This window comes from Hyperoodon ampullatus, assembly GCF_949752795.1.
Source record: "Hyperoodon ampullatus genome assembly, chromosome: 14".
Classification (NCBI taxonomy): Eukaryota; Metazoa; Chordata; class Mammalia; order Artiodactyla; family Ziphiidae; genus Hyperoodon; species Hyperoodon ampullatus.
The window spans coordinates 73,270,981-73,297,335 of NC_136927.1; the positions used below are offsets into that span (position 1 = coordinate 73,270,981).

General features: G+C 43.4%; 1 protein-coding gene across 1 annotated transcript; it reads left to right on the forward strand.

Annotated features, from left to right (window-relative positions):
• The first annotated feature begins 4,911 nt into the window (after positions 1-4,911).
• YWHAB (tyrosine 3-monooxygenase/tryptophan 5-monooxygenase activation protein beta) lies at positions 4,912-25,039 on the forward strand. Its single transcript, XM_079719331.1, has 6 exons — positions 4,912-5,069; positions 18,018-18,320; positions 20,519-20,642; positions 21,487-21,650; positions 22,675-22,770; positions 23,069-25,039. The coding sequence occupies exons 2-6, from the start codon at positions 18,021-18,023 to the stop codon at positions 23,123-23,125; spliced, it is 741 nt and encodes a 246-aa protein (XP_079575457.1). The 5' UTR covers positions 4,912-5,069; positions 18,018-18,020; the 3' UTR covers positions 23,126-25,039.
• Positions 25,040-26,355: the final 1,316 nt, after the last annotated feature.

Consider the following 26,355-nt stretch of genomic DNA (forward strand, 5'->3'; position numbering starts at 1 on the left):
GGTAGAAACTTGCAAAACCTAAACACACTGTGAAACTTATTTCTGATTCAGCTATCATGAAACTGAAACACAGGTTTATATTTGTTTTCATTAATGATGCCTACCTTTCCAGTGACTTCATTTATGTGAGAGCCAAGGTGATTATGTGACCAAAATTCAATCCAGTGAGTTTGGAGAACTCTGGCCTCCTTGACACAGCCTACTCTTGTCTGGCAAAGTTAGTGAAGCTATTGGAGCTCTGTTTCTGATTACACCTATAGAACTCACTCCGTCAGGAGTTCAGCTTCTGTTTCATTAAAATGAAAGGCCAAAATTGGTTGGATGAATATCAGTTGGATGAATATCAAAGTCCTCATGTGAATTGACATGTCATAGACTACCCCACAATTTTAACTTCTTATTCAAGCCAAACCACAACCTTGCTGTCTTTGAACTTTACCTTTGAGCCAAATGTCAGTGGCCAGACTCCCTGATCCAGTGCCCAGTCCCCAGCTTCATGTGGTCAGGAAGTTACGGTGGCAGCAGCAAGAGTAGCAAATGTGACCTCTCAACCACAGCTATGGTGACTTTGAAACAAAAGTCTCCCTGATTTCAGCAATCCCAGCTCTTCCAAAGAGTTTGCAAGCACCTAATTCCCTATATTAAATCCTTTTCTGCTTAAAATACCTAGAGTGGTTTCTAATCCTGTCTCCTGCACAGAACTCTAACCAAATACAGGTTGGAGGATACTATTCAGAAAGTAGACCCAAACACAAAAAGGTAAAAAAGTAAGAGAGAGGGAGAAAAAAAATAAAATTAGAAAGTCATTCCAGGAGCTCAGATATCCAAATAATTGGAGTTCCAGAAAGTGAAAAAATAGAAAACAGGGAGATGAAGGAAGGAAATCCTTGAAGAAATAATTCACAAAAATATTTCAGAACTGAAAGAAATGAGTTTTCAGATCGAAAGAGATCATTGAGGAACAATTAGACATTACATGTCTCTTGATCTAGTGAAATAGGAAATACACAGTCCCACCTATAAAACACTCCTGCCAAAAACTGAAATCTAATCAAGCCTCTAGATCTAACTACCAGTTTACAGGACATTCAAGGGACAGTGTCACATTTTTAAAACACCACAAAGATCCAGTCAGCCAAATTCAGACTGTGAGAAACTCTATAGGAGAATTTATCCAGTTTCTTCAACAAATCAGTCGCATTTTTTAATAAGAGGAGTAGGAGTAACTGTTACAGATTAAAAGAGACTTAAGAGGGCTTACCTAGTGGCGCAGTGGTTGAGAGTCCGCCTGCCGATGCAGGGGACACGGGTTCGTGCCCCGGTCCGGGAAGATCCCACATGCCGTGGAGCGGCTGGGCCCGTGAGCCATGGCCGCTGGGCCTGCGCGTCCGGAGCCTGTGCTCCGCAACGGGAGAGGCCACAACAGTGAGAGGCCCGCGTACCGCAAAAAAAAAAAAAAAAAAAAATTCAGAATATTAGGAACAAAAAGAAACATTGGGGGCGACAAACCAGGATCTTACATTACACATTTTTGTAAGAACAGATGAAATCAAAAACAAACAAAATAAAATCCAAACTTGACAATACCCAATGCTGTCATGAATATGGAGCATCAGGAACTCTTTCACTGCTGGTGGAAATGCAAAATGGTGCAGCCACTTTGGAAAACAGCTTGGCAATTTCTCACAAAGCTAAACATAATCTTAACACATGATCTAGAAGTCATGCTCCCAGGTGTTTATCCAAATGAGTTGACAACTTGTGTCCACCCAAAAACCTGCACACCGATGTGGATAGCAGCCTTATTCATAACTGTCAAAAGCTGAATCAAGATGTCTCTCAGGAGGTGTATCAGTTTCATAGGGCTGCTGTAGCAAAGTACTACCAACTGAGGGCTTAAACAACCAAATTTATTCTCTCACCGTTCTGGAGGCTAGAAGTCCGAAATCAAGGTATCAGCAGGGCCATGCTCCCTCTGAGATTTCGGGTAGAATCCTTTCTTGCTTATTGCTAGTTTCTGGTGGTGGTTACGGATCCTTAGCATTCCTTGGCTTATAGCTACATCACTCCAATCCCTGTCTCTGTCATCAAATGGTATTCCCCCCGTGTGTGTCCATATGGCCGCTTCCTCTTTTTATAAGGACATCAGCTATATTGGATTAGGGCCCACCCTAACGACCTCATCATAACTGGATTGCATCTGCAAAGACTTTTTTCCAAATAGGGTTACATTCACAGGTACCAGAGATTAGGACTTCGACATACTTTTTTGGAGGACTTGGGCCAATCCATAACAGTAGGTGAATGGGCAAATGGCGGTACATTCATACCGTGGAATATTATTCAGTGATAAAAAGAAATGAGCTATCAAGCCATAAAAAGACATAGAGGAATCTTATATCATAGTGTTTAGTGAAAGAATCCAGTCGGTGGAGGCTACATACAGTATGATTCCAACTGTATGAGATCTGGAAAAAGCAAAACTAAAAGAGAAGTGATTGCCAAGGGTTGAGGTGGGAGGAGAGGGTGAGAGTTGAATAGATGAAGCACAGGGGAGTTTTAGGACAGTGAAACTGTTCTGTATGATACTGTCATGGTAGGTACCTAATATCCATTTGTTGAAATCCTTAGACCTGTACAATAATAATGAACCCTAATGTAAACTATGGACTTTACTTTAAAATGTATCGATATTGGTTCATCAATTGTAACTAATGTACCACACTGATGTAAGATGTTAATAATAGGGGACATTGTGGGTGGGGAGAAATTGGGTATATGGGAGCTCTCTATACTATCTGGTTAATTTTTCTGTAAACCTAAAACTGCTCTAAAAAAAATAAAGCCTATTAATTAAAAAAAATTCATTATGGAATCTAAGGCTCCAGTATCACCAGTATCAAGGAAGTCTTTCCTGCTCTCCCACCATACTCTCAAGATGCGTTAGGTGCCCTTGCCTCAGACTCCCATAATACCCTGGCCATATATATTCCTATGCCTGCATATGCCACATTGTATTTTAATATCTCTTTGTGTCTCTGTTAGTTAATAGCTGTGGTTTGCCGACCCCTGGCCTAGAATGCAGAGGTGGTGAAAGCAGCTAATCTGTGCAACGTTAGCAGGCACCCAGGGATGCCTGGCAAAGGGCAATTCTGTTCCCTCAATGCACTGTTGTCATTTGTGGTGTAATTATCATGAGCTCTCCGGCCCTCTAGGGTATTTATTAGATGGGGGCCTAAGGTCATATTACATTAAGGTTTACTTTGACCTGAGCAGTCTCTGGATTACGGATCTTTGGTTTGCCAAAGATGGATTCCCACAGGGAAGTTTTTGCATTTGGGAAACTTTTCCAGGGTCCAGATCCTATGGTTTTGATGTCAAATCCATGCTGTTTACATTACCCAACACTCTCTTTCAATCTTGCTCAAGTTAAAAGGTGGTGTAGTAAGGGGTCACTGGCACAGATGCCTATATGACAGACAATGTAAATGAAGAAAGCAGCCTGGGGGGTCGGGTGGGGAGGGGACCCTGGCCCTTTGACAAGTGCAGACCTGATCTAGAGTGGGCAGCCATTCCTTGGTTTCAGCCAGTTGCCACACAGAAATGTGGACACAGTGTTGCCAGACAAGGCACAGACTGCAAATTTCTGTTCACAAAGAAATCTCTCAGTCTTTAAAAACTGTTGGCAACTAACACAAAAGGTTTAGAAAGACTGAAAGCTGGCATACTGGGAGGATAAGGAATCATCCAGTTGAACTGGGGGTTTGTGTTGGGGAAGAACTGGCAGGGAGAAGCTGAAGGGTAAGGGCAGCTTCTGGAGAACCTTGACTGTCACACTCAAGGAGCTTATCAATCGTCTTCTAGGTCTGAGTAATCACCAAAGGATTTAAGCAAAAGGACACAATCAGAATGGGCTTTTTCAAAGATCACTTTGGCAGTTGATGGGAGCAGGACTGAGGGTGGGGTGATGTGTTAGAAGTCATCAATAAGCTAAGTAAAGGTAAAGGAGAATTGACAAAGGCCATTTACTTTGTTTTATCTCCTACCAGGCTGTAAACTCCAAGACAGCAGGGCCCTGTCTGTCTTGTGTCTCCAGCACTAAACATAAAGCCTGCTTAATAAATATCTGCTGAAAAGAATGAATGAAAGGGAAGGAGGAGAGGTGAGGCATTTTGAAAAACTGCCTTGGGAAGAGCAGTCACAGGAGTGGGGGGCCCGTGGAGACCTGGTTCCTTTCTTTAAGCTTCCTCTAAGATCCTGGGGAGGGGTATTCAATTAAGAGATCACACACACAGGCTTCCAAGAAAAGGCCTGCGCCGGTCCGATTCCTGGCCACCTCAGTCCACAAAAGGAGGAAATGATCAGTACCTTGAAGGACTGAAGGGAGGACTAAGCGAAAATTTAGGGATGAGCAATATCTGTCCTTCCCTAAATCCAGTATTCCCGAAGTACACAGCAAAAGGGGACTGACTGACTTCAACCTCCGACCTCGTGAAGATTACTTTTTGGGTGGGGTGGGAACCGATGACCTCGGAGACTCTGGGCATGACCTGGGCGAGTTCCAAGCCTAAGCCTCAGGCCCGCCGAACCGCAAGCCTCACCCAGCCTCCCTGGTTCCCACACGTCCCCTTTCTAGATTCCCCCTCAGCTCCGCCTCCACTCCTTCCACCTTCTTTCCGCTCCCCGCCCCCATTTCCGTCCCCCTACGCCCGCCTCCTCCTTGCTCGCGGCCCTGACCCCCGCCCTCCCCCGGCCGCAGCATCCCAGCTCTCCTTCCTCCTCCCTCGGTCGGCGCCCCTCTCGGGCGGCCGGGGCAACCCCGTGCGCCGTTCGCCCAATGAGGAGGCGGTGCAGGGGCGGGGCTCGGGCCAGAGCGGAAGTGGTGACCGGAGCGGAAGTGGAGCTGCCGCCGCCACCGCCGCCGCCGCCGCCGCCGATTCCGGAGCCGGGGTAGCTGCTGCCGCCGCCGCCACTGCAGCCGCCGCCGGAGGAGTGGGCTTGGGAAGGAAGCGGTCACCGCTCCTTCGCTCCGCTCGCAAGCGTTTTTGCCCCCCTGCAGTCCTCCCACGGTGAGTGTGGCGCGGGGTCCGCCTGGGGCCCCCGGGGGCCCGAGCCCAAAGCTCCCCCACCACCGGCGGCGGTGGCGACGAGATCGACCCCGCGGGTGGGCCCTCGGTGCGGTGGCGCGCGGCCTCCTCGGCCCCGTGCGGCCGCTTGCGACGCGGGCTCGGCCTCGCCGCGGCCCCTCCCTGTTTCCGGGGCCGGGCCCTTCGTTCTGGGAGAGGCCCGGGCCGCCCTCGCCGCCTGCGTCCCTGCCTGGCGGGCGGGGTGCGGCACCGTACCGGGCCGGAAGGGACATTGAGACGCGGACCCCCGATCCTCCCTCACTACCCATCTTCGATCCCCGCGCGACCCCTCCCTGCGCCTTGAGCGGCCAGAACCGACCCTTTCAGCCCTATCACCCCTGCTCCTCGCTTTCCGGTTTCCACAAATGAAAATGTAACCAAATGTGGGCGAGCTCTCGCTCCCCAATGCCCCTCCTCGACTCCCTCTGGATGGGTAAGGGGTTTAACCTTGGGAGAGAGTAGAGGGAAAACCCCCTCCCACTTTGCAGTAAAGCCATTTCATCATCGTTCGCTGGTTTGGGAGCCTGGCAGGACCCGAGATTCCCTGGGAGGCACAGGGTTGAGGTTTGAATCAAGAAAATGCATTTGTTGGAACTGGTTACTGAGTCAGGCGCGATCCCCAGGAAAAAAAAATGTCGGAAGCTGAGAATCGGAATATTTTCCCACGGTATTTACCGTCATTTAATGCCAGAGTCTTTTGTGTCCTCGCCCCAAATTCCTCCATACTGTGTGTTAGCACGTTTTTAGGACTGAAATTTTCCTGGTGGCCTCCCTGGTGGTGGCGAAGGGGTGGGAGTGATTAGGCCCCTTTTCTGCACAAGATGAGTACATCTTTGTCTACTGCAAATGGAGAACTCACGTGTAATGGGGTTTTCAGAGGTGGCACTATTGGTAAGACAGTTCGCCAACCTTTCTGTAAAAACTCCTGTCTCTTGTCCTTGCCGTCACTGCTTTTCCCTTTGGTAAGGCTAGATAGCATCAGGTTCTGATTTTACTTGCCCTGTGTGAGAGACAGAATTTGGCAAGATGTTGTTATGAACGTATAAAATCAGGCGGCCACAGGAGCCAAAACAGAAAGATGAAGCACTTGGGAGAATATGAAAAATTGTCTGCATTTCTCACTGTCTCAATTGTTCGTATGAAACCACACACATACGCAGTTTATAGAACTAGACACATGGGTACTCAGCTTTTTGCCTTTTCATGTTAGAAATTTATATGTGTTAATGATTCTCGGTCATTTCCTTCTTGACTGCTTCTAGGGCACCCCATTTCTTACTTAGGAATATATCAGTTGCTGAAACCCTCGTTTTTCTAGGATCTGTGTCCTTAGCACACATGGTGAGGGTAAAACCTGTCAGTTTTATTGGACCCAAGTTAGAATTTTACAGGTGATCTTCACAGTGGAAGGCTAATAATCCAGTAGCAACTGCTGAATTATTTCCCAAGCCTCTCCTTTCAATGAGATGAGAAACCATTCACCCATGTTACAGATGAAGTCCTTATGAGAAATGAGATGTCTGACCTAGACCACACACCTGGTTTCCAGGTTGAATCTCCTCTTTCATCAGTAGCAAATATCTATGGCCTGTCAGCCCCTGGAGTATGGCTCCTACCCTATAACCTTCTGTACATTTCCCATCATGCCGTGCTTGTGTTACGTTGGAGCCATTTTAGAACCGGAGCTCTGTGGATCAGGGAAGCAGCCTCCACAAAACCAGGCTGAGCACATTCCCCTAATGCTAGTTCTGGAGGCAGAGTCTCCAGAGGTTTGGGCCACTGCAAAAAGTGCATTTTACCCATTTGGCTGTGGATATAGAAGCAGAAAGAGCACTGGACTTGGAGTCACATAAATTTGATTCCGCTCTTGCCTGCAGCATTTTATAGCAGTGTGGTCTTCAGTGTGCTGCTTAATCTCTGGTTCCTGGTTTCTCTGTCTCCAGAGTTGTCAAGAGACCTTTTTACAGACTGTAAATTGTTAAATAGAAGCTTTCGGTTTTGTGTTTTAATCACAGAGTTCACTGTTAAGGGCTTTTTTCCCCCTTGGTTACATTCTACTTTGTATACATGTTGCTTTCAAAAAGCGATACATTATTCTGGAACAGTTTTGTGTAGAGCATCTTCAGTCTGTCTGAGCCCATTTTCTCATCTGATCAATGCAAATGGTAATAGTCTTTGATGTATTATTGTGACAAACTCAATAATTAAGGGTGTGAGATATACCAGATGTTTAAGAAATGTTGCTTGACTACATTCCTGAATATACATATATATACATAAGACATATGTATATATGCTGTAGAGCATAGGCACATACAAAGTCCTTCCATATGATTTATTCATCAACTGATGAGGTAGCATCAAGCTGTAATAATAACAGCTACCATTTGGATGTGCCACTTTACACATTTTGACTGAGCCTTCATAACGGCCAATGATAGGTAACTGCTAGCCCATTTTACAGTTGAGGAAACTGAGGCACAGAGAAGTTAAATAATTTTCCTGGGGGCATACACACACCCAGCACAGGGTAAGTGCTGAGCCAGGAATCAAACCCAGGCAGTCTGGCTCTAATGATAGATTTCTATTTGTGGTAGAACAACACATGTATATTTTTCATGTGAATACCATCTAGTAGCTAATTTTTCTTTACCTGTATCTTATTCAAGTAAATGTGTTTGGACAGGAATTTTAGCTATTTTTGGAAATAGATATAGTGTAGTTTCTTGGCGGGGGGGGGGTAGTATATTTATTCTGGCATACAGGGAAGATACTGCTGGTGTGCATTAGGAAGCAAGCTTGTGAAAAACCCAGTTTTTTAGTATTTGCTTCATACTAGGGAGAAAATTCATCAGCTACTTTGTGGCACACTGATTTATCCAATCCTAGGTTCTAATAGAATTTGGTCAGGACCAAGTATCTATATCTACGTAAGTAGAGAAAGAATTCTAAATTAAAATGTCCTGTTATGCTGCCTGCTCTTTCAGTGGCATCAAACTAAGCAGTTTTCCTTAAATGAGGGTACCATAGAGAATGAACTAAAATTTACTTGTAAAGGGAATTTAAATTCCTAGGTTCCTACATTTTTCTAAGGACAGGTGACTGCAATTCACACTAGCTAGGAGGCAAGAAATTAGTTGTATAATAGCAATTTTTAAGCTTTAAAACCATCTTGGTCTCTACATGAATAGATCCTAGTCTTTGTGTCATTGTGGAGAAACTAACAGCTGGATTCTGAGGGAATTTTTCTAAAGGGATTGCTTAACTTAGGGAGGAAAAATGGATGAAAGTACTTTATGTTTTTGTCATATGTTTGCTAAAAGCCAATCATCTTTCCGCTTTCTCTGCTAAAAGATCTTCTAACATAAGCATAATTATGTGTTTCTGATACTTACAATGAGATGAAATTGATTGATGGCCTTGAGATCAAGGCATTTCCAGCAGACTGTAGGTTAGTAAGGTGACTTTAAAATAATCTGGCCAGCCCTCTATTGTGTAAGTGTTTTCCTGAACTGGTTAGTTTATTTCATTGTTTTCCCTAAGAGGCCCAACAATAAAAGTTATTTCTGAATGGCCTTGACCAGAGCAGAGATTGGAGGAGACAATAAAGTTGATATGAGCCCCGGCCATTGTTATTGTTTGCCCACAAAGCTCACCTTAAAGCTTGTTTGACAGTCTGATGAGTTTGTGACATATGCTGTTTTAAACTAATTTTATTTTGATTTTTAAAGCTAGATAAATTAAGTCCAATTCTCAAACCTGACTGTAATAACTTTGTATGGTTCTTCAAAAAAAAGTGTTCATTCTCTCTTTTCCTTAAGTAATCATTAAGAATCATACTGATCTTTAGGAGGCGGTGCTGCACAGAGGAAAGAGCGTGTACCAAATATACCTGTGTAACAGGTTATTGGGACAATGACACCTACCCCTTAGGATACTTAAGATCAAAGGAGTTGATATAAACCCCTAACTTTTTGCACATTTAGGCAGACCATAAATGATGGGTATTTTGTTGTTATTTACTAAACCAAAAAGCTGGTGTGGCTTTTTGTATAACTAATTGGTTGGACTTTTGAATAGAGGAGTTCAAGGGCTTTTTGAAACTCAGTTTGAACCTATAAACATAACAATGGGTACCTGAGAAACGATTGGTCAGAGAGCATAGTGTTGTCTCCTGACTGGAGCTGAGATGGCTTTTTTCAAAGAGTAGTCTAAGACAGAGTTTAAATATAGTCTGTATTTTATAGGTCAGAAGTGGTCTACTTACCTCTGTCTGCATAGGAGATAGCAGCCTTGTTCACTTTAAAAAACTGCATCAGTTGATCAGGTAGTTTCACATTCAGTGTGGCAGGCATTGTGCTACATGTTGGGTGCCCAAAGATAGAAGTTTGGGTTCCTACCTTAAGCTCACAATCCAGTGTGGGAGCCAACAAAGACATTTACACTAAATTCTGATCAGTGCTACTTTAGAAATAGGCATATGTAAGTTAACATGTGCCTTCCTTTTAAAAGTCTTAGGGAAAGCCATCTGGATTGAAAAGAAATGAGGTGTGTAGTAAGTGTCCCTTCACTGGATGACCGTTTGTAGACTTCTGTGTGGAATATACTGTAGCTGCCATTTTAGTGCTTACAGTGTGCAGAGACTGTGCTAAATGTTTTGCATCATGATCTATTTTACTCCTTACAAGAACCCTCTTAGGTAGATTTGCCTATTTTATGCATGAGAAAACTGAGACTCACAAGAGATCAGGTAATCTGTGGAGCTGGTGTGTAGTACTGGTAAATTGGACTGGGTTCCATTATGTTGGTGGGCCCAAAGCCTTTGAACTTATTCACAAGGTTGACCAATTGGATTATCTTTATGAATCAGAATTAGCATATTTTAATTTTTTATTCTGTTCCATTGATCACTTCAAGCCAAGAGGTCAATTTATTGTCATGTCTGCTATTGATTCACATTGTATGACCTTGGGCATATCACTTAACACCTCCATTGTTTCAGGTTTAATTCTGGCTAATTGGACATAATTAACAATGATATTCAACAATTGATATGAAAGAAGGAAGGGATTTTGAAGTAGAAGTGATGTTTCCCTCCACAATTCAGTGTTGGCAGGATATCAGAGCTATTGCCTTTGTATTTTAGACATGCTGTGTTTCATTTTCTAACAGAGAGCCTGCAAGCATGTGAATAGAATTAAATTTATTAAAGGACTGAATTTTGTGTGTAGAATGGCACACAGACCCGTTTTTAGAGCGGTGTTTTTCACTGAGTATTAAAATTCTTTGAGAGCCAGGAGTACTTCATTTTTTCTTGGTAACACCCACTAAACACCTGGTCCTACTGACTCTCTCAGTCCCTCCCACAGTAGTTTGGCATCTGCTTTTCCTTCAGCAGAGTGACTCCAGGACTGTAACTTCGACTTGACAGTGCTGTAGGTGCTGTGTCTGGGGCGGTCCGTCCGTGAATGCTCTTCAGGATTTACTGTCAGTTTCTTACCCTGTGGAACTTTTTAGCCTAGATTTTTTTTTTAACATCTTTATTGGAGTATAATTGCTTTACAATGGTGTGTTAGTTCCTGCTTTATAACAAAGTGAATCAGTTATACATATACATATGTTCCCATAACTCTTCCCTCTTGCGTCTCCCTCCCTCCCACCCTCAGCCTAGATTTTTAAGGTGCTCCTGTCAGTTTCCTCTCTCCAGATTCTTAACTCTTCTCAGTTCCTCATCTACTTTGGCCAGTGATTTCTTTTTCATCTAGAAAAACATACATGCACTTTATTCATACATCTGTATTTCTTGTCCCTTCCTGGAGCCCCCTTTTTCTGTCCTACACAGAACCCCTCCAACCCATAAAACCAGTCAGGACCCAGCCCCTTTGAAACTAAACCTCCTCCTTTGAATTCTACCTGGTTGCTTCTTCAAGGGGAAGCTTTATAATCCTTAAATATGTCTGCCCTCCCTTCTCATGTTCCTACCCTGAGAGTTTCAGCTCTCTGAGGGGAGGACCTTGCTATTCTGAACTCCAAAAGAGAGTTCTTGGAAATACTGGTAGTTTTTTCATTTGCAGTTATTTCAACACACATTAAATTATATACATTGTATTTTTGTGATGTAGCTTAAGAGTGAGAATATATGCCTGTTTATTAAGCCTTTACTTTGACCAGTACTGTCTAGGCATTTTATGTATATCATCTTATTTGATAGCTATTAATGTTTCCTTTTAACATTTGAGGAAGCTGAGATTTGGAGACATTATTTTAAAAATTACCTAATTTCTCTTTAGAAGCCCAGATTTGTTGTATGTAGGGCTTTCCTAAAAACAGGTCCCAGTCATACGGGTTTCATGTTGGAGCTTCAGTAATCCTGACACCTGATAATGGAATCCTCGTTTTAAATTTCTAGCAAATTATTAAACTCAATTAAAGCTCAGTATTTTAGAATTGAGCATGTTCTTTTCCTTGAAAACAAAACATAGCTGAAAGTTAATACTTCTCAAGGCCACATTTCATAAGGTCCTTTGCAGTGCTTTTTTTTTTTTTAATATGGATTAGCAGTGGATAGTCATTTTTATTTTAATTTTTTTCCCTTCTTATCCTTGGATGTCTCCTTCTGGCCACTGGGAAATGACCTCTCAGGATTCTGCCTTGGGCTGGAAAAGTATCCCTTAGGCAAAGAGTTGAGATAGAGGGGCTAGGTTGCTTCATATATACTTTTGTTTTAGCGTTCACTGTCTGATGTAGGGTTTCATTTATTTGAGGGAAATCCTGTTATTTCATGGGCACCTTTAGAATTATTCCTCATAACATTCTTTAGGGGATATTTTACAAAAATGGAAGACTGTTGTGCAGCTCCCGCCACACCATACCTCTGTAACAGATCTTTCTAAGACACTAAATCCCTTCTTTTGATGCCCATGTAATCTTGTGCCAGCTTTGTCTTTTCAGCCACTCTGCTGTTGGATATTTAGATGGTTTCCCATTCTCCACTAAGCAGTTGCTGGTTTAATCAGCAAATGCTCCCCAGTCCTCTGAAGTGCTGCCTGCAGTGACTGAGAGAGATAGACGCCCGTGCTTGAGAGCATGTCAGCATCTTCCTGATCTGGGAAATCTCTTGGTCCACCGCAGGGTTAGACCTCTTGTGGCCTCTCATACATTTGTCCCCTCTGGTATTTTGACTCTGTGCCGTTAGTGCCAAGCCTGATGAGGAGACTGTGGCCTTTTAAGGCTTTTTAGGAGCAAATGAAGGCTCTCTTGCCAGTGTTTTTCTTGGTGTGTCCTCAGTTCAAAAGTCTCAGGAGAAAAGTAGGCCCTGATTATAAACCATCACTACTTGGCACCTCTTAATGAAATCAGGAACTAATGAATGAAAGTGTTACAGTTGGGACTTCCCTGGTGGCGCCGTGGTTAAGAATCTGCCTGCCAGTGCAGGGGACACAGGTTCGAACCCTGGTCCGAGAAGATCCCACACGCCACGGAGCAGCTAAGCCCGTGCGACACAACTTCTGAGCCTGCGTGCCTAGAGCCTGCGAGCCACAACTGCTGAAGCCTGCACACTTAGAGCCTGTGCTCCGCAACAAGAGAAGCCACCGCGGTGAGAAGCCCGCGCACCGCAACGAAGAGTAGCCCCCGCTCGCTGCAACTGGAGAAAGCCCGCGCACAGCAACAAAGACCCAATGCAGCCAAAAATAAATAAATAAATTTATAAAAGAAAATGTTACAGATAACAAGTGTGTCCATTTTTCAGGACATTGAGGGGTGGAGTCTTATCAGGAATATTACATCGTAACATATTCGCTTCCTGTACAAGATTAATTAGACTTGTTTTTCCTTCTCATGGGTTGTCTTCTTTTTTCTTTTTTTCTTAATTCCAAGCTCACATTTATGGGCTAAAACAGTGATGTGTAGGTACTATGAGAGGAATAACAGTACTTCCAATTTGTTGTGCACTATGCACTTTTTAAAAAAGATTTCCACATTTGTTGTGCTTTGATTCCCTGCACCTCATCTTCAGAGCACCCCTCCTGAGGTAGCTGCTGTTGCCTCCAGTTCAGAGGTTGGAACACTGAGATCGACCGAGCTCACACGGCTGTGTAGTGGCAGCCTCCGCGCTTACACACAGGCCTCTTGCCACACCACATACAGGTAGCCTCCCAGTAATGACCTGCTGAAAAAATTCACAGATACTTACTTAAGTATTAGTTTTGTACTTGGCAAAGTTTTAGGCATTAGATGAGAAATGAATGTGAAGCTTTCCTTTGAGGACATACACATGTAACACTGTTCGTAAGTGGTACACCACTCATTACTTGGACCATAGAGCATATAGAACGGAGGCCTAGAGAAGCCTGGACTGTGTAAGAGGCTACGAGTGTGTTTGGATTCGTGGGCAGAGTAGATCAGTGGGGGCTGGGATATTCAGGGAAGGCTTTCTAGCCCTAGATGGATGGATAGAGTTTACATAGGCAGGGAGTAAACGGGGGGCTTTCTAGATGAAGGGAACTCCTGAAGTAATTTCAGACAGGTGTAAGCATGATGATGAAGGGTATTCGGTGATGTCCAGCCTGCAAGAAAGGTACATGTTGGAGAACAGTGGATGCGAAAGCCTGATAGGTTCAGAGGAGCCGAATTATGAAGGACTTGGCAAGCCAGGTAAGAGTTTAGATTGGGTGGAGTAGCCAAAAGAGAGTCATCCGAAGTTGCTGAGTAAGAGTCCGGGTAGGACTAAGGGTAATGTTGAAATCAGGTGCAGAGGTGCATGGAGTGAGGTACGGGTGTAATGAGGACGTGATGTGCTTGTGGAGAACAGGTGCTTTGAATTATTTGAGACGAGACAGAACTCTACCAAATTTGCAGCTTTAGGATCTGCTCGCTCATTCAGCGAAAATTTGTTCATGCCGATTCTGTGCGAGGTGCTGCGGGGGGTGTGCCCTAAAGGAGTTGGTGTGGGAAGGGGCGTACGCGATACAGACAGATAATTGTAGTGCCGAAGAAATGTGCTGAGACATTAAGAGAAGTATAGATGCAGTGCTCTGTGAGAATATTTTCAGCTTAGAGCAGTGCTGTCCAATAGACACGGGATGTGAGTCCCACGTAATTTAGAATTATCTGGTAACTGCGTTTTAAAAACGGGGGGAAAGGATGAAATCAGTTTTCGTAATTAAAAAAAATTTAACTCCAGGGATTTCTCTGGCGGTCCAGTGGTTGGGACGCGGCGCTTTCACCGCGTGGCCCAGGTTCGATCCCTGGTTGGGGAGCTAGAATCCCGCAAGCTGCGCAGTGTGGCCCCTCCCCCCGACAAAAAAAATTAACTCCGTATATCCAAGATGTTTCCGTTTTAACATGTGGCCAGTGGCTGTCTGATTAGACAGCTTAGGTTAAGCGACCTAAGAATGGTTTCATGGAGGGGATGCCATCTGAGCCATGCTCTGAAGAATTTTATATGCAGAATAAACAGGAAAGGACATTCCAGGCAGAGGGATGGCTTGGTGAGCACAGACGCAGAGACGGAGAAGCATGTGTAAGAAAACCATTTTGGGAGAAGCACCTGCTGTGCACAAGGCATGTTTTGGGAGAAGCCCGGGGACATAGCTTGGAAAACCTTCACTGACAGGGGAGGAAATCTGACTCTCCTGTCAGTAGTAGGGAACTAAAGGATTTTGAGCAGGACGTGACTTGATCAGAACTTTAAAATGGGTCTGATAGCAGATGTGAAGGTTAAAGGTAATGAGAGGCTGAAAGCAGTGGGACTAGGGAAAGATGATGGATGGGAGGTTTATTAGGGATGTAGAAATAGGAACAATTTCATTTCTCCCTTGTCTGCTGCCTTCCTCCCAACCGCTGGGTGTTGTGTAACCCATTTCCTGTTGAAATTGGTCTCGCTGCTTCAAAATCCATGTTATATAAGTCAAAAGTTATGTAAGCAGTAGGCATCAGGACATTTAGCTATGGATTTTGTTTGTTGTAAGTTGTTGGGTGTGTGTGTGTGTGTGTGTTTAAACATTTTTAAATAGATGACTACATTCTTTAAGGCGTGCATTCAGTTTCACCACATCATCACGGTTCTCAGTCTCCAAGGGCTCTCGCAGCGATCCCGAAGAAGCCTGAAATAGTTGGCCCCAAACGAGAAAGGCCACATTTTATTTTGAGAAATAGGGCGTGTACATTTGGGAGGTCCCAAGGAGTCATCAGGATTCTTGGGAGAGAGATGATTTAACTTTTAATGTTTGGGAAGAGGAGAAGTCGGGGGGTTGAGGGGACCTTAGTTGAGGGGTCTGGTAGAGCCAAAGAGTTTCATGGCACCCCTTAGGCGGTGCTAATTGCATTTCTCTATTACTCTTTTGTAATACCGCATGGGATAGCTTAGCGTTGAATTGGCTTTGACCAGGACTTTTATTAATTGGAATCTTTCTTGGGTAGAGTTGCACAGGTGCTGTTTCTGTACTTTGGAGTGGGCCGCTGGGTGACTTCTAACTGAATTAGTCTGCAAACTGGAAAACTTCTAAATTTCGTTGAAAGTTGGCTTCTCTCTGCCTCTCACCTTTAGGGATCATAAAGTAGGGTTGTTTAAAGATGGAGATAGTATTCTGATCAGAAAGACGTTACGATTGAGAAAGTTAGACGTATGGAGGAAGTATATAATTTTAAGAGGATGAATAGTGTATTTGCGATGGACTTTGTATTAGAGTAGGACTAGGTTGTGTTGTGTGTGGTAACAAGCAGCCGCCACGTCTCAGTGGCTTCACGTTGCACGTCCAGTGCGGGCCTGCAGGGGTCTCTGTACTGCATGGTCACTCAGGGACTCAGGCTACAGAAACTGCTGTTTTGTGACAGCACCATGTAGATCGCATGGCTGCCGTGAGAGAAGAGAGCCTCATGTGTTTTTTTGCAGTTTCAACACCTGGAAGTAGCGTCATTTATGCTTATGTTTCATTGGACAGAACTAACTGTATGACCCCTCCGAAGTGCAGAAGGGTTGCTGGGAAATGTAGGAGAGCAGATGGATTATTATCTCTGTTGTAGTCTCATTCTGGTGACGTGAGTGAAGTCAGACGGATCAAGGTGAGATCTGCTTCAGAGTGTAAGGTTAGAATCAGCGAGCCTTACATAGGACACAGCTCTGAATATGATTTAGATAATAAGTTGTGGGAAGAAAACTCACAGTTCTGAACTAGAGAACCAACTCTTTCTGAATTGTCTAGATTTAGGGTGTATCTTAAAATCGTCCTCCATCTAATAAAACTTTTTTTTTGTGGTGGGGTCCTGTCTGTAGAATTTCTCCCTTGAAAATACAGAAATGACTTTTGAGGGGAAGCCACAGTCTTAAATTGTGATACAATGTATAAACTGATAAAAGAATATTGATATTCTTACCACTCTTTAAAGTAGTATTTTATCTTTTTACACCTTAAGATATTAGTGTATCTTTACACTGTGGCACAGGTGGATGTACAATTGAAATTTAAACCAACAGTACATAAAACTAACTCTTAATAAATTTTTTTTTTTTTTTTTTTTTTTTTGCGGTACACGGGCCTCTCACTGTTGTGGCCTCTCCCATTGCGGAGCACAGGCTCCGGACGCGCAGGCTCAGCAGCCATGGCTCACGGGCCCAGCTGCTCCGCGGCATGTGGGATCTTCCCGGACTGGGGCACGAACCCGTGTCCCCTGCATCGGCAGGCGGACTCTCAACAACTGCGCCACCAGGGAAGCCCAATAAATAATTTTTTAGCTACGTGTTATCCAAAAATTATTGCACTCTATTAATGGTGATTATTATAGTGGGGAATTGACTAAGGTGAGGTGAATTATTTAAGAGGTATTCACTGATTGGTGTATAGAGGGTTTGATAAAATGATAAACTGAAATCACTAAGATTTTTGTCTATTTCAGGAAAACTTTTATGCAAACTCAATTATGGTTTGCATTTCTGTTGCTGTGCATCTTGGTGAATACATCCATATCTCTTGCAACCTGTACCACGTACAGAGTTAGTGCTTGATATTTGTATATAATGTCTAGACTTTTCACGGTGCCTTCACATAGATGAGGTCATTCGTGCCTCACAGCGGCCCCTGGAGAGTTGGGAATATTCTTATTCTCCAGTTAGGAAACGGAAGCTCTCAGAGGCTGAGTGATTTGACCAAGGTCATGCCACTTGTAAGTAGCAGAGCTGGTGCTAGGCAGAGCCAAATCTGCCTGCCTCGAGTCTACGCTCTCGTGGACGGTGTGTCCTTGTAACAAGGTTAGTGCGTTGCAGAAGATGTGATAAAAATGGCTCCTATTTTTTAGATACCTGTTGCTTCATGGGCACTGCCAAATATAACACTGAAAGTCATATCTTTTGCTTTAAGATTGATTGAAACAGTCGTCCCACTTCAGGTGTTTTCCCACATACTTTGGGGAAAAACAGCAAAACCAGATAATTCTTGAAAGAAGAAAAGGACATATATTTAACATAAGCTTCTAAAGAATTAAGCCGTCTCTGTGCATTGAGGAGGCAGATTAGGAAAGTGGAAGAAAACCACTCGAGAGACAGAGACTCGAGTTTGAGTTCTGGCTCTCTTCCACCTCCTAGCCCTGGGCACACCACTTGCCTCCTCTGAACCTCCATTTCTTCACCTCATAGAGGGGGGCGGGATTGTTGTGAACATATCTGCCCTGTAGGACTGTTGGGAAAATTGACCAAAATAGTAAAAAAGACCATAGCAAAGTACCTAACCCTGCAGGCGTTCATGCTCGATTTTACTGAGGGCATTTGGAAGTAGATGCTTCCCGTTTAGGTATGTTTCCTTCCAGATGGGTTGGAAGAAGATTCACGCGTGCATTTCCTGGGCCCCAAAGCCTGACATTCGCTTTCTCTCTCTTTTTCTCTTGCTCTTGTTCTAGGGAATGACCATGGATAAAAGTGAGCTGGTACAGAAAGCCAAACTCGCCGAGCAGGCGGAGCGCTACGATGACATGGCTGCGGCCATGAAGGCAGTCACAGAGCAGGGGCACGAGCTCTCCAACGAGGAGAGAAACCTGCTGTCCGTTGCCTACAAGAATGTGGTCGGTGCCCGTCGTTCTTCCTGGCGTGTCATCTCCAGCATCGAACAGAAAACAGAGAGGAACGAGAAGAAGCAGCAGATGGGCAAAGAGTATCGTGAGAAGATCGAGGCAGAGCTGCAGGACATCTGCAACGATGTTCTGGTAAGAGGCCGGTGTTCCTGTTCTAAACAACGATTTCTAATAGTATTCATTTCATGTACGAATGCGAACTCTCAAACAGCTCATGAGAGAAAGGTGTCTGAATATACTGGGAAGCTGCAAACCATTTGCAGCTAAGTTTTAAGCATACGATGTGATTTTTTTTTTTTACCTCTTGCCTGATCAGAGGTTGCTCGTCTCTTATGGAGTATTTTCCTCTCCCTTCCAAAGACCTCTGAAAAACAGGTACATTTGGTCAACATCCCTCCATCTTTTCTTTAGAAGTTGAGGCCAGAGGGGCAGGATTTTTGATAGATGCAGCCACAGAGAGACTATTCTCTGTATTAGTCTGATGGCAGTGCCATGTCCAGTAGGGGAGAGAGGAGCGGAAAGCCGACCTGCCTTCTAGCCTCTCCCCAGTCCCTGCACAGCTTGGAGTCCCGTTTTTGTCTGAAAGGTAGCCGTGTCCATCAGTTCGGGCCTGCATTCCGAAGGCAGATCAGAAGTGGTTTGGGGATTCTCCTCTCTGGTGTTTTATATAAATCAGCCTTAGTCAGACGACTGATTCCTAACTGCTTTCCCTCGAGCCACGACCTGGGGTTGGATGGGAGGGGTGCATATCCTAGAGCAAATCATGATCATATTGTCTTTCCCTCACACCCTGAGCCCACTGGGAACTTTCTTTTTCTTCCAGGTGAAATCAGGTAAACATGCACAGTGAGGGCTGCTTTGAAGGGAAAAGGAATTCACACTTGTGGATCTACCTCCCCCCCTGCTGGCTGCCTCTCCGAGTTACTGCCCTTGACACCTTTCTTTTGAAAACCAGTACAAAGCTTGTCAGCCTCCAGGCAGTACTCATCCCTAACCCATAAGGAGTTACACCCTGTCTGTCTGCAAGGAATATTAAAACGACTACTGCCCCCTGCATCTTCTCACTTTGATTGATTAAATCCCCTTACAACTAAGCTTTTGCATCGAGCTGCTCTTTTTGTTAGAGTCGTGGTGTAAGAGTGTCATGGCTAAATTTGTTGCCTGTTGGTAATTTGGGGGTTTGTTAACGGTGCACTAATTCCTGAATGTTAGGTACATCTGGTATTCAGATGAAGTATGGCATGCATTCCAAAGGCAAGAAAGTTCCCTAATTCCTGAACTGTAGACCAGCTTTTATGAGCATCTGAAAGAATGTGAAGAAAAGCATGGTACTTACTGCCTCTTAACCAGTTTTTCAGGATGCCACATTCTAAAACAACTCTTCGAAAATATTGCTCTGTATACGAAGCTTGGACTCCTTCAGAACTGCTTTTGTTGTAAGCATAAATGTTTAAAGGAATTTATTATTAATAATAGTATTAGCTACTTTTGGAGTGCTTACTGCGTGCCAGGAAGCGTGTTAAGCACTTTGTGAACATTGGCTCATTTATCCTCATAAGTACGCTGGGAGGTGGCTATTATGCTTCCCTGTGTGTAGCTGAAGAAACTGAGGCTCAGGGTGATTAGGTCATTTGTCCAGGGTCATACAGATAGTAAGCAGCAGAGGAGGGATTGCTACCCAGGTCCGATCAATTCGAAACTTAGTTCTTGGCAGGTTTGCCCTATTATCACGTTTTTTTCTCCCAAAATGGAAAGATTTTTTTTCTTCTCTAATTACAGAATTAATAAAAGTTCATTTTTTTTTTTTTTTTAAAGCACAGGGCAGAAGAGTATAAATAAGAAAATAAAAAATCACTTCTAATTCTACCACCTTGAGAACCATTATTAACATCTTGATAAATATTCTTCCAGACTTTTCCCTTAGGTATTTCCGTGCATGTACACATATCTATTTTAATATTAAAATAGGAGTCACATGGTTTTTATTATCTGCTTCCCCCCCACCCCAGACTTCTTTTGGAGAACCTTTCCACGTTATCACAGTAGTTCTGCATCGTCATTTTTAATGCCTATGTAGCACTCCATTGTATGGCTATACTTTAATCAACCCCTTATGGACGGTCAAAGTGATTTTTAATAGACAAATACTGGCATCTGTTATGACCTGGGCTAAAAACTATTTAAAACCTTTGGATGAAAATTATGATTTTTTTCAATCTTCCAAAAGATTTATTTAGAAGTGGTAGTGTGTATCTTGAATCTCAAACATAGTTTTAACATCTTGTAAGTAATATTTCCAGATTCTTAACAGAATGTGAATCACTTTTTAGGAGCTGTTGGACAAATACCTTATTCCCAATGCTACACAACCAGAAAGTAAGGTGTTCTACTTGAAAATGAAAGGCGATTATTTTAGATATCTTTCTGAGGTGGCATCTGGAGACAATAAACAAAGTAAGTAACTTTTTTTTTTTTTTAAGAAATTTGACCAATAATGGAGCCAGTCTTCATAATAATTTTAAGTTTTTGCTTTGTTTGTAGTCAGAATTTAAAGGACCACAGCACTGTGCTGACCAGTGTTAAACAGGTCATGGGAGTTGACAAATGTATCTAAGGGGCAAGTATGGGGGGCATTAAAACTGTGGTGCAGTAGTGCATTTAAAGAGATCTTTATTTTAAGGATTATTTGGTAGCTCTCTTTTAGAGGTGAAACTTTAAAATGTTTGGTAGAACGAAACCACCATAGTAAAGAGAGATGCATTTCTTTTGTCATATACATGCATTAGTGTAATGGTGACGATTATAGCTATGCTTTATTAAGTGCCTCCTGTGTGTCTCATTTATCCCTCACACAACGCTAGGAGTGCAGGTGGGAGTCTGTCCTTTTTTTCTGATAAGGAAACCAAGGCTCACAGAGGTTTTCACTTAGTCCACACCACACACTTAATGAATAAGAGTTGGGGATTCCAGCTTTGAGTCTGACTCTGAAGTCCATGATTTTCCATCAGAGCTCATTGTTTTGCATGTTCTATCTTGTTCAGGGTTATTTCTGTATTTCCTAACTGCTTTTGTAGACTTTGTCATCATGGTCTTTGTTTCTCCTCAAAGCATTTAATATGGTACTTGGATTAGAGTACATATTTAACAAAGGATTGTTAATCGAATGGTAGAGACACTGACCCTCGTTTGATAGCGCATGTGCTCCAGCCCAGTTTGGTAAAATAATTTGATAGTGGATCCAGCATATGATGCAATCTGTGAAAGACCCAACCTTTCATATTTTTTATCTTTCTTATAGCCACTGTGTCAAACTCCCAGCAGGCTTACCAGGAAGCATTTGAAATTAGTAAGAAAGAAATGCAGCCTACACACCCAATTCGACTGGGCCTGGCACTTAATTTCTCCGTCTTTTACTATGAGATTCTAAACTCTCCTGAAAAGGCTTGCAGCCTGGCAAAAACGGTGAGAAAGACCCTCTGTGGTTTCTCTTTTTTTTTTTTTGGCAGAATTTTTTTTTTTAATTTAAATTTATTTATTTTTTATTGGGGTATAGTTGTTTTACATTGTTGTGCCCTCTGTGGTTTCTGATCATAGTAAAACTGCTTGTGCTTTTTGGTACCTTTTTAAAAATTACCTGAACATAACTCATTTTCTTGGACTTTTGTGAAGATTTTTCTGGGGGTAGGAGTATATATCTTTTATGGAATAAATACACACCTATTACTTCTTGACTTCTCAGTGCCTCCTGCTGATTTTTGTTTGTGTTGTTTGATTACTCTTTTGGGGCTGGGGGTGGTTGTGGACAATCCAGGGAGAAGGTAGTTTGTTGTTTTTGTCACGCTTTGGACTGTAGGCCTCCACTGTACTGAACGTTGTCATCCTTGTACCAAGATTGGAGGTTATGGCTTGTAAAGGAAGGAAATCAGATCTTGTTTTCTTTGTTAACTGAATCACCTCCTGTCTTCTTTTGGTAACCCAGCTGCCTTTTCTACATATTTTTGTAGTCTTTCAATATGCACACTCTTTTAAAAATTTTTAGTTGGTAAAACTGTGTGAAATGAATGCTCAAAGTTCCATCGCTTAATTGAATCAGATTTAGTGGTGTGAACTTCTGTCCTCCGTTTATCCCTTGTATCCAGACCTTTTGAGTTTCAGCTTAAAGAAAAAGGGCGGATTACTAGAAACGTCTTTGGTAATTGAAAAATCATGTGAGTTTGCTTAGAATGAGTGTGCTGGGTTAACAGTAATACCTGTTGACTTAATAGGTAAAGGTCATATCTAGGAATTTTTGTCATTTTTGGTTGACGCTTGATAAACCAGCATCATGTGTTTGCTAACATAACTAGCAAACAAGGTAACAATGACCTAGGTTCCCCCAAAGTACCGTACAGAAAGAGAAATGATAGTCACTTGTTAGCAGAAAAACATTGGGCTAAACTAGTTCCAAGGAACCTGTGACTTCTTTGCTGAAGGCTCTTTGTTTTAGGCATTTGATGAAGCGATTGCTGAATTGGACACACTGAATGAAGAGTCTTACAAAGACAGCACTCTGATTATGCAGTTGCTTAGGGACAATCTCACTGTAAGTACTGCTGATTCCATGAGTGCTTCTGGAGGGCTTATGGCTTATTCCTATTCCTCTACCTCGTAATTCACTCTTGCCTAAGACTCAAGAGGGGATTTGTACCCTGTAAGTGTAGTTAAGTTTTTAAATTGGTTGTAAACGCCTACTGAAGTTTTGACCTTTGCCATCACTGTCTGCAGTAATATAGGAAGAATTTTAAACAGTTGAATGAGATGAGATGATACACACTGGGCCACCTCCCTGAGGAAGCTTTTAGTAGCCCTACTTTGTTTATAGCTCTGTTTTTCTTTTGCAGCTGTGGACGTCGGAAAACCAGGGAGACGAAGGAGATGCTGGGGAGGGAGAGAACTAATGTCTGTCGTGCTTCGTGATCTCTTCAGCGTCATTCTGTACCCTCCACGTATATCCCTTTGTGCGATAAAACAAAAACAAAAAAACAAAAAAAAAGAATCGTACGTTGACTTTCAGTTTTTCACAGCCTCAGCCTAGCAAAAATGGTCCATGGGATAAGCAGCTGGTATTTGTATCTAAAACTCAGATTGGTCACATAAATGCCACGGCATTCTGAAGTTTTGATTTTGATGAACATTGACAGGATTACTGTGTGTTTAATTAAAAAAAAAAAACTGAACACTGTGATTATGGGGTTTTGTAATTTAGCAGAACTCTTACTGGTAGAAAACAAAATAGACATGAATTATGTGTAACTTTTTGGAAAGTTTAATTCAATTCAAAACAGTCACTGAAACACAGTTCCATTGTAAAGTTGTACAGAAAGTTATAGAGATTATATTGTGACACTGGGACTTGGAGTGAAACACCTCTAGTTTGGCATTCGAGTTTCATGGTAATTCACAGTGATTCTGCCTGTTCTGTTCAGGGCTTGTAGACACTTGACCCGTTGGGGCTGTTGCCACTCAAAGGTTCATGACTGCGGATGGCCACAGTGTCTTCCTCTGAGGATAGTCGAAGCCAGAAATTAACATTCTTGGTGGCAGATAACTGGCTTATGACACCATGTAGAGGTCCAGTGCTCACAGACCACACGTGATTCCAGCCCCTTTCCTACAGCAGCATGTTACTGATTGGCAACTTCTGCTTCCATAGTGGAATCTGTTTTCCCTGTAACCACGAGCTCAAGAAGGAAAAAAAAAAAGCCGTGTATCTTATGAATGGCCTTATCTGTTTCCTGGGTAACATCTTTAAGAATAATGTTCTGCAGAGATTGCCTTTCACTTGAGGAGTAAGTACTCAGTCTTTGGGTTCTTCCTAGCTCGGGGCTTTAAAATTTTGAAATCTAATTCTTTCCCACTGTCCTTTTTGACTATTGACTTTGGTTTTCTCTTCTCTCTCTCAATTTCTGTCCTTCAGCTTCCTACATTGTTTTCTTTGTGCGTTCTCTTTCTCTTTGCCTTTTGCTCACGGTTTAGTACTAGATGAGCAGGGACAGGGGACCTGGAGGGGGTGAGGGATGTTGACGAGCACTTCGGTGAGCCAGCCTTGCTTCAAAGAGTTGAAAAGAGCTTCCCGCATCTCAGCTCTGTCTTCTTCCAGTTCTCAGAACGGTGGTTGCTCTTCAGTCACACCAAGATCTGACTCAAAAAAGTATTTTTAAATATCCATGGTTTCTCCTTATATTGCAGCCAGCCCTGATGATGCTTGTTAGCACCTGTCACCAGCTCTCCCAAGTGTACCCATCCTGTCAAGTTCACAGACAGGTTTCAACAAGACCCTGTAATGCAGGGAAGTTGCATGAACACTGCGATGGGGAGAGTTGGGAATAGCCAGGCCTACCAGTCTCACAGTATCCCCCCCTCCCCTGAACATTCCCCATAGCCGTAGTGTCCATCTGTTTGTCCATCTGCTGAAATGAGAAACATTCATGCACTGATTTCAAACAAACCAAAAGGAAAAAAAAAGAAAAAAAAATCCCTCTCCTTTCTAGCTGAACAAAAATGTGCAGTTAATACTTGGCGCTTGAAAACGCAGTAGTGAATGTGGAACGAGCCTGTCTGTATATCTGGTAGCTCTCTCTTGCTTTGTTTTTCCTCACCAGTATTCTGCCTCACGTTTGCTTCTGTGATGGTTATATTGCCTAGCAAGCACACCTGTGGTTGTGAAAATAGTATAGCAAAAAAGAAAAAACCCCGGTTATTGATGTACTCGATTTGTGTATGTCTTTTAAACAGTTCTAGTTTCCACCTTACACGGAGTAATCAGGAAAAGTGTAAAAACTCAAAAGTGAAATAAAAAATTTTATCAGTTAGTTGGCCTGTGCATTGATGTGTGGCGCCACCTGTATCACCACCAGAACTAGCTAACTGTTGTGATCACACTTATTTAGGGCTATACTCTTTAAAAGGAGGGAGCAGCTTCATTTCATCCTTTAGAACCAGAAGTCGAGGGCCTGGGAAGAAATTGCCATGAATTAACACAGAGCCTGTCCACCTTCCACAACAAACCATCCAGGTGTTAGGTCCTCTCTGTGTCTTCTAAGACTTGATATGGACTGTTAACTTAGCATCCCACTCACACAGCACCACCACCACTTCCTCTTTTTTAAAAAACTCTGAGATGTAACCAAGCCAGTGAGAGATGGTAGCATAAGTCCTGGTCATCTCCAAGGTTATACGAGTCTCCCACCTGTCCTAACACTATCTAAGATAGCCCGTGGCACCGAGTTTCCTCATGGGATTTGCCCCCATCTAAAAACATCCACATTGGGAATTCCCTGGTGCTCCAGTGGTTAGGACTTTGTGCTTTCACTCACAGGGCCCAGGTTCGATCCCTGGTCAGGGAACTAAGATCCTGCAAGCCACAGGGTGCAGCCCCCCCCCCAAAAAAAACGAAAACATCCACATTCCCACAAGGATCGGGGAGGGGGTCATGACAGGGAGGTATTTAAGCCCCAGATTAGAATTGGTTGTTAACTTTCTTGCTAGTATAGGCCGGGCAGCCAGACCCACTTCTGCTCCTGGCTCCCAAGCTGTTCCACCTGTCGTGCCCAACCAGAGGTCAGTGGGAAGCTACCTGTTCTATTGAAGCAGGAACTAGGAGAGGCCCAGTGAAGTATCCGTCCACAGTGGACTGGACCAATTTTTTTCAAAAATGACCCTACACCACAGATTGGGGCTGCAAACTAAGATTGACGGAGGGGTCTTGGTGCTTAGTTTGGGGCCACTGCCGTGACCTTGTTCTGTTAGGCCCCTACTGTTTCCATAGAGGCTGGGTCCCAAAGAACTTGGTAAGCCTTCGTGGTGGAGCGCAGGTGGAGTGGATTCTGTTGAGAAAGGTGCTCAGGATACGTCCCACGAAAAGGTCTTGGCAGTAGAAGAACCAGGGTCAAGGAAGGCCTTCGTGGTCTACAATTCTCACACGGAGCCTTCGGCCCCAAACCACCAAGCCGGTTCGAGAAGGCTGGGACTAGATCCGGACGGTCTTGAGAGAAAGCCTCCTCTCAGGAGGGTAGGTACGCAAGTTTTGAAACGGCATCCTGCTCGCAATTCTCCCGTTTGTGTGTGAAACGTGCAGAGAGTACACGCTCGCCTTTAATCCTTGTGTAAAGGGAATCCTCCCAACTTC

Excerpts from the sequence above, each read along its gene's own strand:
- YWHAB (XM_079719331.1), top strand. The coding sequence starts at position 18,021 with ATGACCATGGATAAAAGTGAGCTGGTACAGAAAGCCAAACTCGCCGAG. Across the intron at positions 18,321-20,518 it reads ACATCTGCAACGATGTTCTG|GAGCTGTTGGACAAATACCT; the intron begins GTAAGAGGCCGG and ends ATCACTTTTTAG. Across the intron at positions 20,643-21,486 it reads ATCTGGAGACAATAAACAAA|CCACTGTGTCAAACTCCCAG; the intron begins GTAAGTAACTTT and ends TCTTTCTTATAG.